Source organism: Dermacentor variabilis, chromosome 3, assembly GCF_050947875.1.
Source record: "Dermacentor variabilis isolate Ectoservices chromosome 3, ASM5094787v1, whole genome shotgun sequence".
Classification (NCBI taxonomy): Eukaryota; Metazoa; Arthropoda; class Arachnida; order Ixodida; family Ixodidae; genus Dermacentor; species Dermacentor variabilis.
In genome coordinates this window covers 77,247,715-77,263,132 of record NC_134570.1, presented here as the reverse complement: position 1 = coordinate 77,263,132, position 15,418 = coordinate 77,247,715, and the positions used below count along the sequence as shown (strand labels likewise).

At 45.6% G+C, this 15,418-nt stretch overlaps 1 protein-coding gene across 1 annotated transcript in view; it reads right to left on the bottom strand.

Moving 5' to 3' along the window:
• Window positions 1-5,091: 5,091 nt before the first annotated feature.
• Window positions 5,092-15,418, bottom strand: part of LOC142575908 (cytochrome P450 3A11-like) — a 32,598-nt gene continuing 22,271 nt past the window's right edge. The window contains exons 13-14 of the mRNA XM_075685697.1: window positions 14,999-15,161; window positions 5,092-9,536 (exon numbers count right to left, since the gene is read on the bottom strand). Coding sequence (XP_075541812.1) covers window positions 9,444-9,536; window positions 14,999-15,161 — 256 coding nt within the window. The 3' untranslated portion in view covers window positions 5,092-9,443. The remainder of the gene's footprint in view (window positions 9,537-14,998; window positions 15,162-15,418) is intronic.

The following is a 15,418-nucleotide window of genomic DNA, read 5'->3' as shown; positions in this document are numbered from 1 at the left end:
CATCAGTTGTCGATCCGCCCTTCTGCGCGCTGCGAAAAGGTTCCTGAGTTTTAAATCCGGAGTCGGAAAATGATTAGGCAACTTGACCGCTGTGGTAGCAGCCATCTTACCAGAAATCATTTTGTCTATGACATCACCAGAAACACATGCAAGTTTCTCCCTGTATTTCTCCCAATTAACGACATGGCTAATTTTAGCGCCGCGCATATGGAAGTCGGCAGTAAACACTAAAATTGGATAGTGATCACTTCCCATGCGGTCAGGTGCAGTTGACCGCTTCACGCGGACGTCAGATGAATGCAAGGTTAGGTCTATGGATGTGGCTGAGGCTGGAGGCCGGAAGAAAGTCGGACTTCCGTCATTGGCCACGCACAGGTCCAAACTGTCGATAACTTCTACAAGTTTGCGTCCGCGGGAATCTGTGTTCCTGTCACCCCAGACAGAGTGATGGGCGTTGAAGTCCGCGCAGATAATTCGGGGCGCTGGGCAACGGTCACAAAGCTGCTGGAGAAACAAGTCCATTGCTACCTTCTTCCGTGGAGACACGTATACGGAGGCAACAGAAAGAGTTCGGAAGCCAAGCCGTATCCTCACAGCCGCTACCTCAATACTATCGGTGCAAAGATCGGTGACGTTCAAAGCCACATGAGGAATCTCTCTTCGTATGTAAAGGGCGGCACTTCCCGCGGGAAATGACTTTATGCTGCAATTCTTATGGGCGACATATCCAGTCAACGATCTCCCGCTTGGTAGGCCAGCCTCCGAGAGGGCTAATACTGGAACACACGTATCTTTCAGAAATAATTTAAGTTCTGCTAATCGACTTTTAATCCCAGCGCAGTTCCATTGCATAATAAACGGCACTTTTCAGTGATTTTTGTTGCACGAGGTTGAAGAAGACTAGTCATATTATAAGGTAAAGGTCGCTGCGAAGGTGGTAATCATGGGCTCAAAGGAAAGAACGAGCTGAAGAAAGTTCTTCAGGGTTCCAGTCTGCATCGCTTGAACATATGAACGCAGGACTTCAAACAAAACTCGCAGAAGGTCGGACAGGTCCTCATTTTTGAGCTCCTGATTTTGCTGTACACACTGCCTCACAACTTCAACAAAGGTTGCGGACTGGGACCCTCTCTTGGCCACTGCAGCTGGTTTCTTCATCTCTTTTGAGGCGAGGGAATGTCCTCCATGTTGTCTAGTCTGGCTGTGAAACTTGTCTGGCTGTTTGGCTGTCGAGTCTTGTCGCTGAGAAACTTGGACACTTTTTGCTGCAGCAGATCGAACGACCGACTCACCCACAGAGGACTTTGCCGTCTTGCTAGGCTCAGGTCGCTCACTGACGTTGCTGGTTACCACGCTACGAACTTCCGACTCTAACGCAGGGAACTCAACTTCCGAATATAACACCGGGAACTCGTCACTTCCAGTTATCCGCTTCTCAGTAGGTTGTGGTTTGGGACCACTAATGAAGGACACTCGGCGGTGCAAGGCGCTTCACCGAAACTCGCTGGATGGTCACCACCACAATTAGCGCAAGCAAAATCTGCCTTGCAGGCTTTGTAATCGTGGGCGCCACCGCATCGTTTGCAACGTTGATCTTTGATGCAGACTTTAGCTACATGCCCAAAGCGTTGGCACCTAAAGCATCGGGGAGGAGGTTCAACGAATTCTTTGACTGCATGCTTGGTAAAACCGAGGTCAATTTTTTCGGGGCGCTCGGTGTTAGGAGCAAACGTTATCACAACAGAGTTAGTAGGTTTCGCTGCCCATTCTTTTTCTTGAGTCTCCACCCGGCGCATGAGACGTTTCACGTGCAGAACACCTTGCGGTTTCAAGTAGTCAAGAAGGTCGCTTTCCGAATACCGCACTGGTACTCCCCTAATAACACATGTGTTAGTCATGTAGGAGTGGGGCAGCCGGGCTTTAACTCTTATGTCACCAATCTGAGAGCACCGGAGAAGAATGTCCACTTGCTCTTCCGTTGCGATACCTAAATAAAGAGCGCCTTGCGATGTGAAGCGGCTGCGAATCGGGGCAGATCCCAGCAGTACTTTAATGGCTTCGAAGAGCCTGATGGGGTTCCGCTCTCTCAAATCAACACCTTTCTCTGTTGGCAAAACTATCACTGGCATTCCGACCGTTCTTTGCTTCCGATGACTCACCACCTTGAAGCCGTCGCTGTCCACTTCCGCCATATCAGCCACTTCCTCGTCAGGGTCGACGATAGTTGTGTCGTCCCCACTGATCGATGATGACGCACTGGACTGCTTATCGTCCCTGATGTATGGCAGCTCCACACCTTGCAAGGCCATGGCCGCCTCCGCCACGCTGGCTTCCTTCGGATGGCGCTGTCCCTTTTAAGATGCCGGCGCCGGAGCAGCCGTACTCTTTCCATAGGGACAGTACCGCCTTAAAGATGCGGCCGTCTTCCAAGGATATAAATAACTCACTTGATGAATAGCAACACCTATGCAAAAATTACAGAGCTGAGGTGACAAAAGATCGAACAGCGTCGGCTTCTTCTTCCTCCTCGTTTTTCATTCTTTAATCTGCCCTTAATCTGTCTTCATATGGCGTGATCAAGCTTGGTCGGACACTCCAGTGGTCAGGTCTGCTGACACAAACTTCACCATGAGCGTAGAAAGGCTTTCGCCCTAAAAAAAGAAACTGACGCCCAAGTACGATAAATATCATCCCGGCGGTAATGGACACAAAATGTTAAGTTACGTAACAAAGCACGGTGGACCCCTTAGGGAGCCATACACATCCGGCTAAACCGCGCTTATTCGCAGTTAAATTTCTTTCAGACAAAACAATTGGCAGTGGCCCTTGTTTGGTACGATTTAAAATTTACTGTTTACTTATGTAGTATACTGCCGTCAACTATTACCGATATACTATTTGTCTGTTCCCCACCTGCGGCAAGTTGTTCTTTCATCCATATTCATTGTCATTAATTTATCATTTCTTTAATTCAATTAGGAAGTATAATTTCACCTATGTTTCCCTTGGTGTCTTTGTGTGTTGGGCTTCTCATGACATGATTCACAGAAGCAAAATGAAATTTAAGACAGCCGCGAATGTAAACAATTATCGGTGGAAGTTAACTATCGTCATGGGGCAAGAAATAAACCGGTAGCATTGCGTTCGGAGCTCCTCCTAATCAATAGTTATGGCGTTTTACACTGCATGAGGCCAAACACTTAGCTTTCGATTGCCGGTTCAGTATAATCATTTTGTCAAACTTTCTTGAGATTGCTTTGTTACAGAGCAAATCATGACGCACAGAGTGCGGCGAGGATCAACGCAAACTTTGGTCAAGTTCATGTGTTACCCCATTTACCTCTTCATTTTTGGAAAACGATGGCATTCTTGCGCAATAATTTTGCTGCTCACCTCGTGAACAAGGGGTTGTTGGCTGAACTCCAAGTATATGGCACAGAAACATCCATATGCACAACGAGAAAAACACTCCTGCTACGATGAAATGTTGAGAAGAATTGCGTGTAGGAAACCATGCAGCTGCTGCTATACTGGTAATCCCACGTATTTAACCCGTTTGTACGCGTTGAATACATTTTAACCTGATTCAACGTACAGCATATATTGCTTACGAAACTAAATTTTCCGCTTGTCGCTGAAGTCTTAAACAGTATGCCTTCATTGGAATGCACAAATTCAATAGTTTAATTACATTTTCTTCGCCGAATTTATCTTATAGATCGCTTAGCAGCGATAGCTAACGTACATATCATAACTATACCATGGTCATCGCAGTAAACGGTGCTTTGCCTAACTAGCGTTTCAAGAAATCATATTCTTGGTTAAGTTCAGTTGGTTTTACGCGTATGTCTAATGTAGGTATCGATCTGGCCCCTCAGAATAAAAACTGCTTTTCACACCTCCAAAAGCGTTGTAGCGAGTCGCAAAAGGCACCAAAATGTAGGTATCAGCGGGAAGAGAAGCGTAAAGTAGTCACAAAAAAGCTAAAGCTACCGTTCCACGCGTAAATATCGCCAAAGTAGTCGAAAATTAAGCACATTGCACCATAGACTGCACTACCACTGTGACTGACCTACCTGACCGCTTGGTCAAAGAAAAAAACAACGAAAGGCGTGTCAACCAAAGAAGACGCAAAAGAACACAACATCGATGTTCATGCGCATAAAAAAGGACCATTAAAGAACTCGACCGGAATAACACAAATAGAAGGCACGAAAATATGTCTAAAGTCTGACGATCAAATGAAGAAAATAAGGCAAATGCAAAAATAGCCTTCACTGCTGCAACATATTCCATCATCATTAACGCCCCAGCCTCAATACATGTAAACACATATAATATGTAGGTTTACCTCGTTTTATTTTGCGCCACCTTTGGTTCAAACGCCTTTCTTTTTGGTGTGTGGCGTATGAAATTAGAACTCTGAGTAAGTCATGTTGCTCACTTTGGCAAAAGAGTATAGCTGGGCTGTCAGCGCTGTGAAATGCTAGAAAGTCGACAATATCTCCAAACTTGTGACATGTATATTATTGCTTTTCAATTTGCCGAACACGTTTTGACAGAAGTATCAGCAGTGGGACGTACACCACAGCTTACGCTCCTGAAGAGTCGCCTGATTCCTTGAGCAAGAAGTATGGCGTGCAAGGCAGTTTTGGAGGTGAGTGTTATTTGTTTTTATATATAACGCCACCACATTCGCACAAACAAATAAGCAGGAAGCGCGAAGTCATCAGACGTATGCCAAACAACCACTCTGTGGCCGCAAGAATGCTTTCAGTAATGAAGTTGTCAAATCTGAGAGGAGGAGCTTTGCGGACCGACCGCTAATTGGGAGAGGCGGAAAATGTGTCGTAGTCTTAGATATATAGCAAACGAATTCAAAAGTTTGGAGTGATGGCGATTCTGTTTCACGGCAACAATCTACCCTGGTGCAGAGGTTCAATCGCGGTGAGCACGTGTGGCTGGGCACAGTTTGGAAGGCAAAAAATTCGCCAACGATTACGATACTTTGTTACTGGGGGGCGGGGGGGGGGGGAGGGATTGTAGCGCGAAGTGATACAGACAGAGACTAGAAGCAGACAGGACGAGCGCTAATTGTCAGCTAAATCTTTATTGCAGCTTCAGTAAAGGTTTAGTCCCATCGCTCTACAATCCAAGAATATGTTACCGTACCAATTCGCCCAACTTACTATCCATGCGAAATTTGAGCGCAGCTCTATACTTGTTTTCATTTCGCGACATGCTGAGGCGAAGAAATTTAGAAAGGCATGTAGCAGAGTCGGCAATCGTCGAAAATCTTATCTGTGGGCCAAGAACGTGGCCTTTTATACCTAACTTATCGAACGTTCCAGTGTGATCACTGGTGCCGCTTGATTTCCAGAAAGTACTACACAATTTCCGTGGTGTATACAATCAGATCTCAAAGCAACAAACTATGACAATTGAAGAGAGCGAACAAGCGCGAACGAGACCAAACCAGGCAGACCAAATAGAGAACAGTACGAAACGAGCAGTTCAGCTGAGACCAGATACGAGTACGCATCGAGCGGGTGGGCGTGTGTGCATTAAACCAGTTTCCCGCGCGCACGTCACTGAAGGGTCTGCCCTCATTGGTCCCCGCCGTTGGCGGCTCACGTCTTTCATCTGGCACCTCGCGTTCGCTCTTTCATCTTTCCCAGTTATGCTCGTTAGCTCGGTTACGTCTCCGCCGCCGCTCGCCGCAGGAATGGGCCATTAAGAGCTCCGTTCTAAAGAAGCGGAGATCAGTTATCGTACCCGTTGTTTTGTAAACTCCAACGCACGTGCCCGCGCCTGGGCAGACTGCGTTGCAAAGAAAAATAAGTGATGTTAAGCAAAAAATATGTTGTTTCTTTTTCTATAACTGTGATATATCGGTAGCAGAGATTGCCTTGAGGGCTAAAGAATAGAAATTTCAGGTTGAAGCTAAAAAAAAACTTTCTTTTGCGGCGTTAGTAACACTGCGCATTTGTTTCCTGATTCACTCTCACCTATGTAAGCTGTCATAGGGTCGGCGTTTCATTCAGTGCGTTTGAATATGTGCACAGCATGATGAAAATTGTGTGGAGTGCCCCCATGATGTGTGAGACAATATTTTTAAACGTTGGAGCCTTAATATGAAAAAAATTTCATCGACGAGGTGACTACCTTTGAAGATGTTACTGGTTATCCTATTATTAAATCTAACTTGAGAGTAGCGAAAACAGAAAGTAAAGACAAAATCACTTTCTGTGGAAGGACGAATTTATTACATGGAACGCCGTTTTTAATTAAATACAAAAATAAAGATCAGTTGAAAGTTTACATGTCAAGAATTTTTCTTGTTATCCCCTAAAACACGCGAAAACACTCTGTAAACAACATTGAGCGAGCCACCCTAGAGCAAAGCCAACACATAATAGATGCTCACAAGAATTTTTCAGTATACGATGAGGTTAACTTGGAAATTCAAGCAGGCACGGAAGTGGGGGAACACATGCGGAAGCTTATAATTTAGAAGAGCGACATATAACAGGGCTAACAATTAGGTGCTGTATGTCACCTACTAGAATAGCAATCCGGTTGATACACATAAAGCACAGTCACTATTATAGAAATCGACATTTTTTTCAAATTTTAGCGATAACCGGCACTCTGTACATTAAATATAGGTAGGTAATATCATGATGAGTTTAGATCTTCGAATATTTCCGCTACGGCGTAAACTCGAGGGCCACTGGTCGAGGTGAAATCTAGAACAGTGAACAATATTTAACTCTGATGCGAGGTATAATGTTAAAGCAATGTTAGTTTGGCACACAAATGCATATTGTTCCTGTATCGACGTGGCTTCATAACTAGCTTAAGATAATAAAATTATGCAAGCCGGTGGACCTGTTATCATAATCTAATGCAAAAGCAGTGGTAATATACAATTCTGAATACGTGGACCCTTCTGAAATTTACTGTGCTTACAGTGTACCTTGTGGCATTGACTCCAAGAATGTGAACACATCATGCACACGCACGAAATTACAGAATGTCGAAATTCATCGTATTCTAAATGACTCCTCCTCACATAAATATGGCGACAATAGTTCTAACCGTTTCGCCGCTATGATTGCCGTCAGGAATGCGTTTTTTTTTTCTGACCTGGATGAATCACGCATTGTATTATCTAAATCGAAAACGAATAAAGCAAGTGTCGCACTCGAATGTGCATCTTTATTACAAGATGTCATTCATTAGACGGGATTCACGCCCTTGCCCAATATGAAAAGGAGCACCGGATTGAAGCTCGAAGTCATTATTTTTTTTCTGTGTGCTTATCACGAGGATAACAACGTAAGATATCAGAGTGAATTTCTGACTTGCACGTTTGCAGAAATCACGGTTGGAACACAAATGAAGCGTTCCTTTTCATATTGCAAGAGAGTGTGCTGTCCGAAAGTAAAGGCGCATTCTTCAACGTAGCGATATTAACCTATTATAATAAAAAAAGACGCTATGGATAATTTCTCACTCTTTCGCCACAGTGCCACGATATTTGCTGGCAGTGCAGCAGTTATAAAACTTCGTAAAGTGCGCTTTTTCAGGAACACGCGAATTGTTGATTTCACATGTACTAGTCATAGATTCACGAACGAAGAACAGGATAGTATCGATATTTTTGTATATATAAAGCGTCAAAAATCTGCTCATCCGACATCACCGTGAGTCATTTTTGCATGCTTGTCATTCCTAAATTCTTACAGAGTCATTCAAAAGTGCGAATGTCGCACCAATTGTTTTCTTTGAGACTATGATCGCCACTTTGTCCTCACGCACTTTTGATTGGTCGTGCTCTCGCCATAAAGATGGGGCACTAAGGGGTCTCGTCGTCTAAAGGTGTGTTCGAAGCAACCGTCTGCAGCGCAACGACATCATTGTGATAAGCAGATTAAAACTGTTAATTAGAGCTTTGTCATCAAGCTTCCAGCCGTGCTATAATGTGAGCCGTGTCATGGCCACACCTAAGTTCACTGATGTCTGAAGGGATATCTCAAGCCTTATGACAAGCCACAAACCTGGTTGCCATCAATTCTGCGATGGTGTCGTGCCTGACCTGTCCGTTCATGCTCGGCTGAGCTATCACTTTGTGTACATATGCTGCCATAATCAGTTTGACCGTTCCTGAGTGACTGGCTGCACAAGGCAATTTATGTGAAGCTAAGCGATATATTTTTATTATGGGTACTCTCAGAAAACATAGACATTAAAATCCTCAAGGACCTGTGCTGCGCGTTCGAGGCAGCGTTTCGTGCTTTCAGGTTCCAATGCAGTCTGGTCCAAAATTCGCTCCAACAGCATGATATACATTATAGATCCTGCATTTAAGCAGTTTTAGCTTTTCTTGTTGAACATTTCGTCACTGTACTTTTGCAATCCCGCATGTCCTTGAACATTTGAATATTCTTTCGATGGCATTGTGGGGCTTTGTGCACACAGAACAATACTTTTGCAGCAAAAGCACTGGTCTGCCAACCTTTGCATGCCCCCATAACAACAAACACAGTTCCGTCAGCCCTTTTGCAGGAGTTCGTGTTTCTTCGATGTTCAGTTATACAGGGTATCTTTTATTTAGCTGCACCAATGTTTTAAAAATTGTCTGTGGTAGATAGCACAATTCTCATCCTTGATCAATATTACTCGATCAGGCAGCCATTACTTCTGCGACAAATCAAAATACCTAAATAATTACCTTAATAACGTAAATTAAAATTTTGAATTAATATTACGAACACTACTTCAGTCTACGAATTATGGCCGGCGAGTTTGCAAGGCGTATTCATTTGGAACAAATTCTGAGGACTGCACCAGTTCCGAGATATTTTCAAAGTGTCAGACGAAATGCATTGGCGTTCCAGTTTTTATAAGAAAACTCTGTTTTATCCATAGAAGTATGAAAGTAACTGGAACACCACTGGATTTCGTCGGAGACATTGAAAATTAATATCCCGAAACTGGTGCAGTCCTGAGAATTCGTTCCAGGTTAATGCGCCTTGCAAACGCACCGGTTATAATTCGTTGATTGAAATAGTGGCCGTAATGTTAATAATCAAAAAGTTAAGTAACGTAATCATGCCATTTATCTCAGTATTTTGATTTCTCGTACAAATAATAGCCACCTGATAGAGTAACTTAAATCAAGGATAGGAATTGTGCTATCTGCCACAGGCAATATTTAAAAATTTGGTGGTGGCAGAAAAAAGAAAAAACAACATCGTGTACATTGAGTTCCTGTGCTTCGCGATGGACTGTACAATGTTCACTGTGCTTGAGCCCTCGCAGAGTGGGCTTATTTAGCTTAAGAACTCTGAAAGCCGGAACCACTTCTATTTTTCTTATAGTGGGCGAAGCTGCCATCTCTCGTTCCAAAAGAAGCCCCTACGATACTGGCGCGGAACTCAGCTCGCCGGAGCGTCGCGCGCAATGGCCCGGAGAACAATCGGCCCGTCGGTGACTTGAATGAGTTGCCGTGGCTTGAACTTGAGGGGGCTCTGTGGGAACATAAATAAACGCAGAAACGAATAAAACACACCGGTTATTGACAACGTCGCAGACACTTGCTGGCGCTCTGTGGCAGTTCAGTGCCATCATAACTGACGCAGGGGTAAACCTGCTGAAACATTTTTGTACACCCACTTGATAGGGTGGTGAAGGGGGTGGTACCTTTAGGAAGAAAAGCAGGTTTTCACACATATTTCTTCCTTTTTGGCTACACTGACTGGAACTGGCCTTCTTTTCTACTGACGCGGTTTCACTGGAGAAGCTAGAAGGTTCGGCTATAGTTTCATAAGCAAATGCCGCTGCCAGCCGCCGCGGTGAAACCTACTTCTATGGCAGTGTAGGTGGTGCTGTGTGAAGAAGGCGTGTAGGAAGAGTCGGTTCCGCCGCCACTTCTCGAGCCTTATCGAGTGGAAGTTTCGAGGCTAAAGGATTTGTGAAGCTCGTGAAATTGGTTATTTTTGTCATGGGCGCCAGGGTATTGTCCGAAAGGCTTCGAGCAAAGCGGGAGAGCGTGGGCTTTCTACAAAAATGTATAACTTCTTTTGGACGAATGCATGGCAGCACTATGCTGTTCACCACGGGGTTAGAGGTCTTATTGCAGGGACTGCCCTTGAACTTCAGGTCAGATTAGAACCCACACTGTCACTGCTTAATTATGTGACTAAACTACAAATATCTGCTGATAGGCAATTTGCGCCAAAATATATTGGAATTGAAAGGCAATTAACTATCATTTCCTTCTCAAAGCAATTCTTGCTCACAGTAAATAATCGTGCTTTTTACAACTTTGAAGCACCATCAATGAGTGGAACTAAGCCATCTGAGATGGTAAGTTCGCTTCGGCAGCCACCTGATGTAGAGAAAAGAAAGCCAAGATACTTAGCAAGTTAGCTTCACTGATGCGCTCGATCTTTTATTAGGGAAACCTGGCACATATATACTTCGGCTGTGCTGGAAGACAGCAGCATATTGGACCACAAACGTTGTTTTGAAACGTCACATCTGGGAAGGGGGGTATCTGCAAGGGTCTCCTTAGTGGACTGTCCATTTCGGCCGCTGCTCATTGGGTGCAGCTCTACGAGCGAGGTGGAGACGAGCGGCTCAAGCCAATCAGCAGTGGCCGAAATGGACAGTCCACTAAGTGGACTCCTACAGAGTACCTCCCCTGTAGTATATTCTATGTCGCTGAGTCTTTCTGTACCCTACTCAAAACGCCTTGAAGTTTTAAAAATTCTGAGGACACATAAGCAGTTCTCACGAGTTGTGAATGCGAAAGCATTAATTTCTGACTGAACGCCGCTGAGCGAGCGGTCCTTCGGGTTATGAACTCCTCGCGGGCAAGCGAGCGCGTTGAGACGCTTGGCGCGCTTTGTCTTGGCCTTACCGAGGCGCAGTTAAAACGCAGGCGAAGGCTCGCGCGGACAAGGAAAGCGCAGATAACAAAGGCTTCCGAGAGTGAGAGCGTGCGGGCGCGCGGTGTCGCGATACCGCGGCAGCAAGTGTTCCCTTTCGCCCACTCTGCACCGTCGAGGCCCGAGTCAGCAAGCGCGAGCCGGCGTCACCAGCGGGGGGCGAGGCGCGCAGTGCTCGCAAGCTCGTGACGTGGCGTCGCAGCCACACTCTTAGGCAAAGTTACACCCTTTGGTTTGCCCCTTCTGCCACACAACAATAATCGTTATCTGCCTTGATGCGTTTCCTTTCTTTAACGCTGCGAGCCCGGTACATTCCAGTAACGAACTGCACGCGCGTTATCAGCATAGAACAGTTTACACCCTTTGGAGTGCCCCTTCTGATAACGCGCGTGCCGTTCGTTACCGGAAAGTTCCGGGCTCGCAGCGTTAAAGAAAGGAAACGCATCAAGGCAGATAAAGATTATTGTTGTGTGGCAGAAGGGGCAAGCCAAAGGGTGTAACTTTGCCTAAGAGTGCAGTGGGAAGATAGGTGCCCTTTCGCTGCTACACACGCCGCCGGCTTTTTAACTCAGTGCGCCATTTGACGCTCTCGCATCAATGACTAAGCTGAAGAACGCATTCACATTTTTTTTCTTCAGCAGGAACGTACTAGCTGCACACTCGTAGCATGCTCTCTTTTTTACAATTTCTCCAGAGGCACGCACTCAAATATGTTGGCTGCAGTGTACATGGGGGTGCAGCCAAAATAGGTGTGATTAATTATTATGCCTTGAAGAGGCTGCACTGTCTACGGAGGTAACAAAGAAAGTTTCACAATGCGAGAAACAAAAGCCACCAAAAATAAGATGGTTCTAATGGTCACTGACCTGCAGCACTGAAATATTCATAAAAATAAACATTTAATTCGTGTGTTCTGTTCAGTTAGTTACGTGACTTGAATAATGTATTTCGGGCTGCACGAATGTGCACGGCGCTGCCTTCCAAAGTTGGAGGTCCGTAATTTCGGTCGATCATTTTCCGAGATAGTTTCGCTCACTTCAACAACGAGCATTTTCTTCTCCTCCTTCTTCTTTAATTCAAGGTGGCTTGCTGCAAGGCACAGTATTAGAGATTCGTACCATATTAATGGATGAATACAGTTTCTTTTGATATAGAACTGGCTCCTAAGTGCGAAGTAGAAAAAACAGCCCGCTGGCCTAACAATCGGCGTCCCCTAAATGTTATAGCTTCGAAAGCGGTTGACTGAGGATATCGATGCTGAACGATGCTGCATACAACACAAGACATGTCGACTTTCGTGTAATGCCAAATCATTAGCCGCGTTTACATGAATGCGACAGTGTCGCATCGCATCGCATTTCTAGCGCATCACATTCATGTAAACAGCAGTAATGCGCTAGGAAGGCGCATCGCATTAATGCGCCAGGCGAGGGTAGATTTACGGGCGCGAGTCGACTCTCGTGGAGCATGTAAACGCAGGATCGTCGCATTAGGAATGATGGGAAGGAATTAGCCATCAACATGGCGGCGGTCCCGGCTGCCCGCTTCGAATTGAATTTGGCGTTGCTTTTGTAAAATGCACTTTGTTCGCAGCAAATATTTGTGTAAACGGCTTTCGCTTAGTCTCAGGCCGCTTCGACGACAGAGTATTGTGGATACCCTTGTGGTGTTTTCGAGATCGCTTCTCGTTTCGAACGAGTCAAAGCCTAACGAAAGAAACATTCGAGATGTCAGCGCTACCTATCGCTAGAGTCAGAAAATAGCCGCAACGACGGCATATGGCTTCTGAGATCCGAAAATCTCGTTGGCCTACTAAAGCTGCAAAACACGTGCGCGGCTTTGCGTCCGCTACACTATAGCGTATAGCGTACGCTATAAGTTGCGTACGCTAAACTAAAACTGTCTATTTCTCGGCACTCAACCACCAACGTGCACTCGGCCTACTACCGGAAACCAGTTACACCGGAAGTCGGTTGCACTTCCCTTATACGACACCATGTGGCGCTACGTTCTCGCGAGAGTTAAGGCGCTACATGTAAACGGCGTCGCATCGCCTTTCCCAAATGCGCTTGGAAATGCGATGCGCCACTGTCGCATTCATGTAAACGGGGCTATTGTCTCTTTACGTGCATTGAATGCGAAAGAATTCTGACTCTTCCGCATGATGCTTTTCCCTTGGTCATGTGCTCGCATTGGGCAAAGACAATTTCGAGCGTAGGTCACCCAAATTTCGGAGGTGGGCCAAGTCAATTTGGGAGTGGGCCAGGTCAGTTCTGAAATTGGGTCAACTCAATTTTTTAATTGGGCAACGTCAGTTTTGGAGGTGGGCCACCGAAATTTTAAGGGTGGGCCAAGTCAATTTTGGGAGTAGGCCAGGTCGGTTTTGAAAGTGGGTGAACTCAATTTTCGAATTGGGCAAAGTCAATTTTTTGGGTGTGGGCCACGGCCTCTGTCCGATACCGTGGCTGTTCACCATGGGATATTGCACTGCGCGCCGCAGCAGATACAGCGCTGGGAACGTGACGTCATCACTTGGCCACGTAAGTTTTGGTACCATCGAATGTTAGCGCGGTATGCTCGTCGGATTAATGTGGAAGCATTTATGGAGCACAAAATCCGGCAAGATAACGGTTTTTAAACGTACTGTTTTTAGACCTGACCTTTTAACTGGTACAGGGGTTTGTTTGCCTCTGTGTTTGTGTTTGAACCATTATCTCCTTGCCTCGCCAAGTCATGTACGTGAACTATTGCCTAAAATATTAAACGGGTTGGATTTGGAATTTGTATGGGCATATGTAAAAGAAACAAATACCATATAAACCTCAGTATAAGCCGATATACTTTCTTTAAAAAAGGCAGGCTAATGTCGCCACTCGACGTATGCATAGCAGTCTTCAGCAGAATGTGATTCGTCGTGTGGCAACCAATGGTGTGCATATTGATGAACGCACAGCCCAAGCCCTATCCATGTCCAAGTGTGCTTGCCCAAGCTTCAAGAATGAAGACTTCGGCGTCGACCCGCTAAAACCTTAAAAAAGTCAATAAAGTTTTCCATTCCATTCCATTCCATTATGTCGCTGTATATTCTCGTGTGCGCTATTCCTTTCGACCTCGTGTGCGATTTTTTAATGTTTTGACTGGTAAGCGATGAGTTGCGGCAGGCGGAGAGGTTTCAGCGGAGCTCAACATTAAAGTTGAAGACATCGCCGAAGCAAACGGTTTACGTGGCCACTCAGCGCCAGTTTGGCGTTTTAAACAATAAGGAAACAAACGTTGCAGGGCACAGTAATAAAATATGTCCAGCGTGCGACCTGGGTAAAACTTCATGTCTCAATTGCAGTGCATCGACAGCTTGGGGACGCGGTTGCAGAATTTACGCGTGAGCTTGTGCGCTTGCTGCCGGTGACTACCGTAGACCGGAGCTCCGACGACGAATGATCGATGCCATCGTGAAAATAAACGCGTTTCGTCGATTTTTCTTCCTTTTCTTAACTTCATGTCTGGGGATGGATCTATTTCCGCTCGACCTATATTTCTGTTCATGCGGTATTCCATTAAAATCCCGCAGTATTAATGAACTATGTGCGAAATTAGGCAAACCCGATTTTCCACGCGTCAACCTTATGCTACTGCGCACACTTGAAGCTAAAAGACGCGTTTTCATAATTTCTATGGTGCGAGGAACGAAAGACAACAGAGAAGGCAGCACCAGTCTGTACACTGGCGTATGATATGCGATACTCGCCTGAGGCCCATATTGATTTGGTCGGGCGAAGCGAGCAGGAGTGAGTAGTGTGTTTTGTGCGTACCTCACTAAGGGTTACCGATCGACGCCACGCCCTGTAGGTACCTTCGTACCTCAAACTACACCCCTTTCAAAACACCCTCTCCACAGTCATATATGCCCTTCTTCACATCACCCCTACAACAGCACGATAACCCATCCCGCAAAAAAAAAAGAAACAACCAAAGATTCGCTTAAACAGCAGGAGCGAATGCATGTTGTCAATCCCGAATCTGTTGTGAAACCATGTACCCACCATAGTTTCGGCGCAAGTTTCAAGTTTCACGCGCCGAAAGAGGCAGGCGAGAGTTGTCTTGACCTGCAACATGCCGAGTCGCATAGCTACGCAGCTGCGCGGTCCTTGACCGAAAGCCATGAACGTGAACGGCTTTACGCTGTCCTTGTTTTCCGGTAGGAATCTGTTTGACAGAAAACGGTTGCAACAAATGAATGTGAGAATATTGCCATCAAGATGACAACTCCCAACTGTATTTGAACCAGTGCACACTGACTGTGTAACATGAAGCAACATCAACGCGATGCGGTAAAGTGACCCTGAATCAAGCGTCGTTTATATTTTTGCGACACAGACAACGATGCTGGCTGAGAACCAACCTCATCCACGTTTGAGGTGGTGGTCTACGCACTTACGCATACAAAATATGACGCCATACGA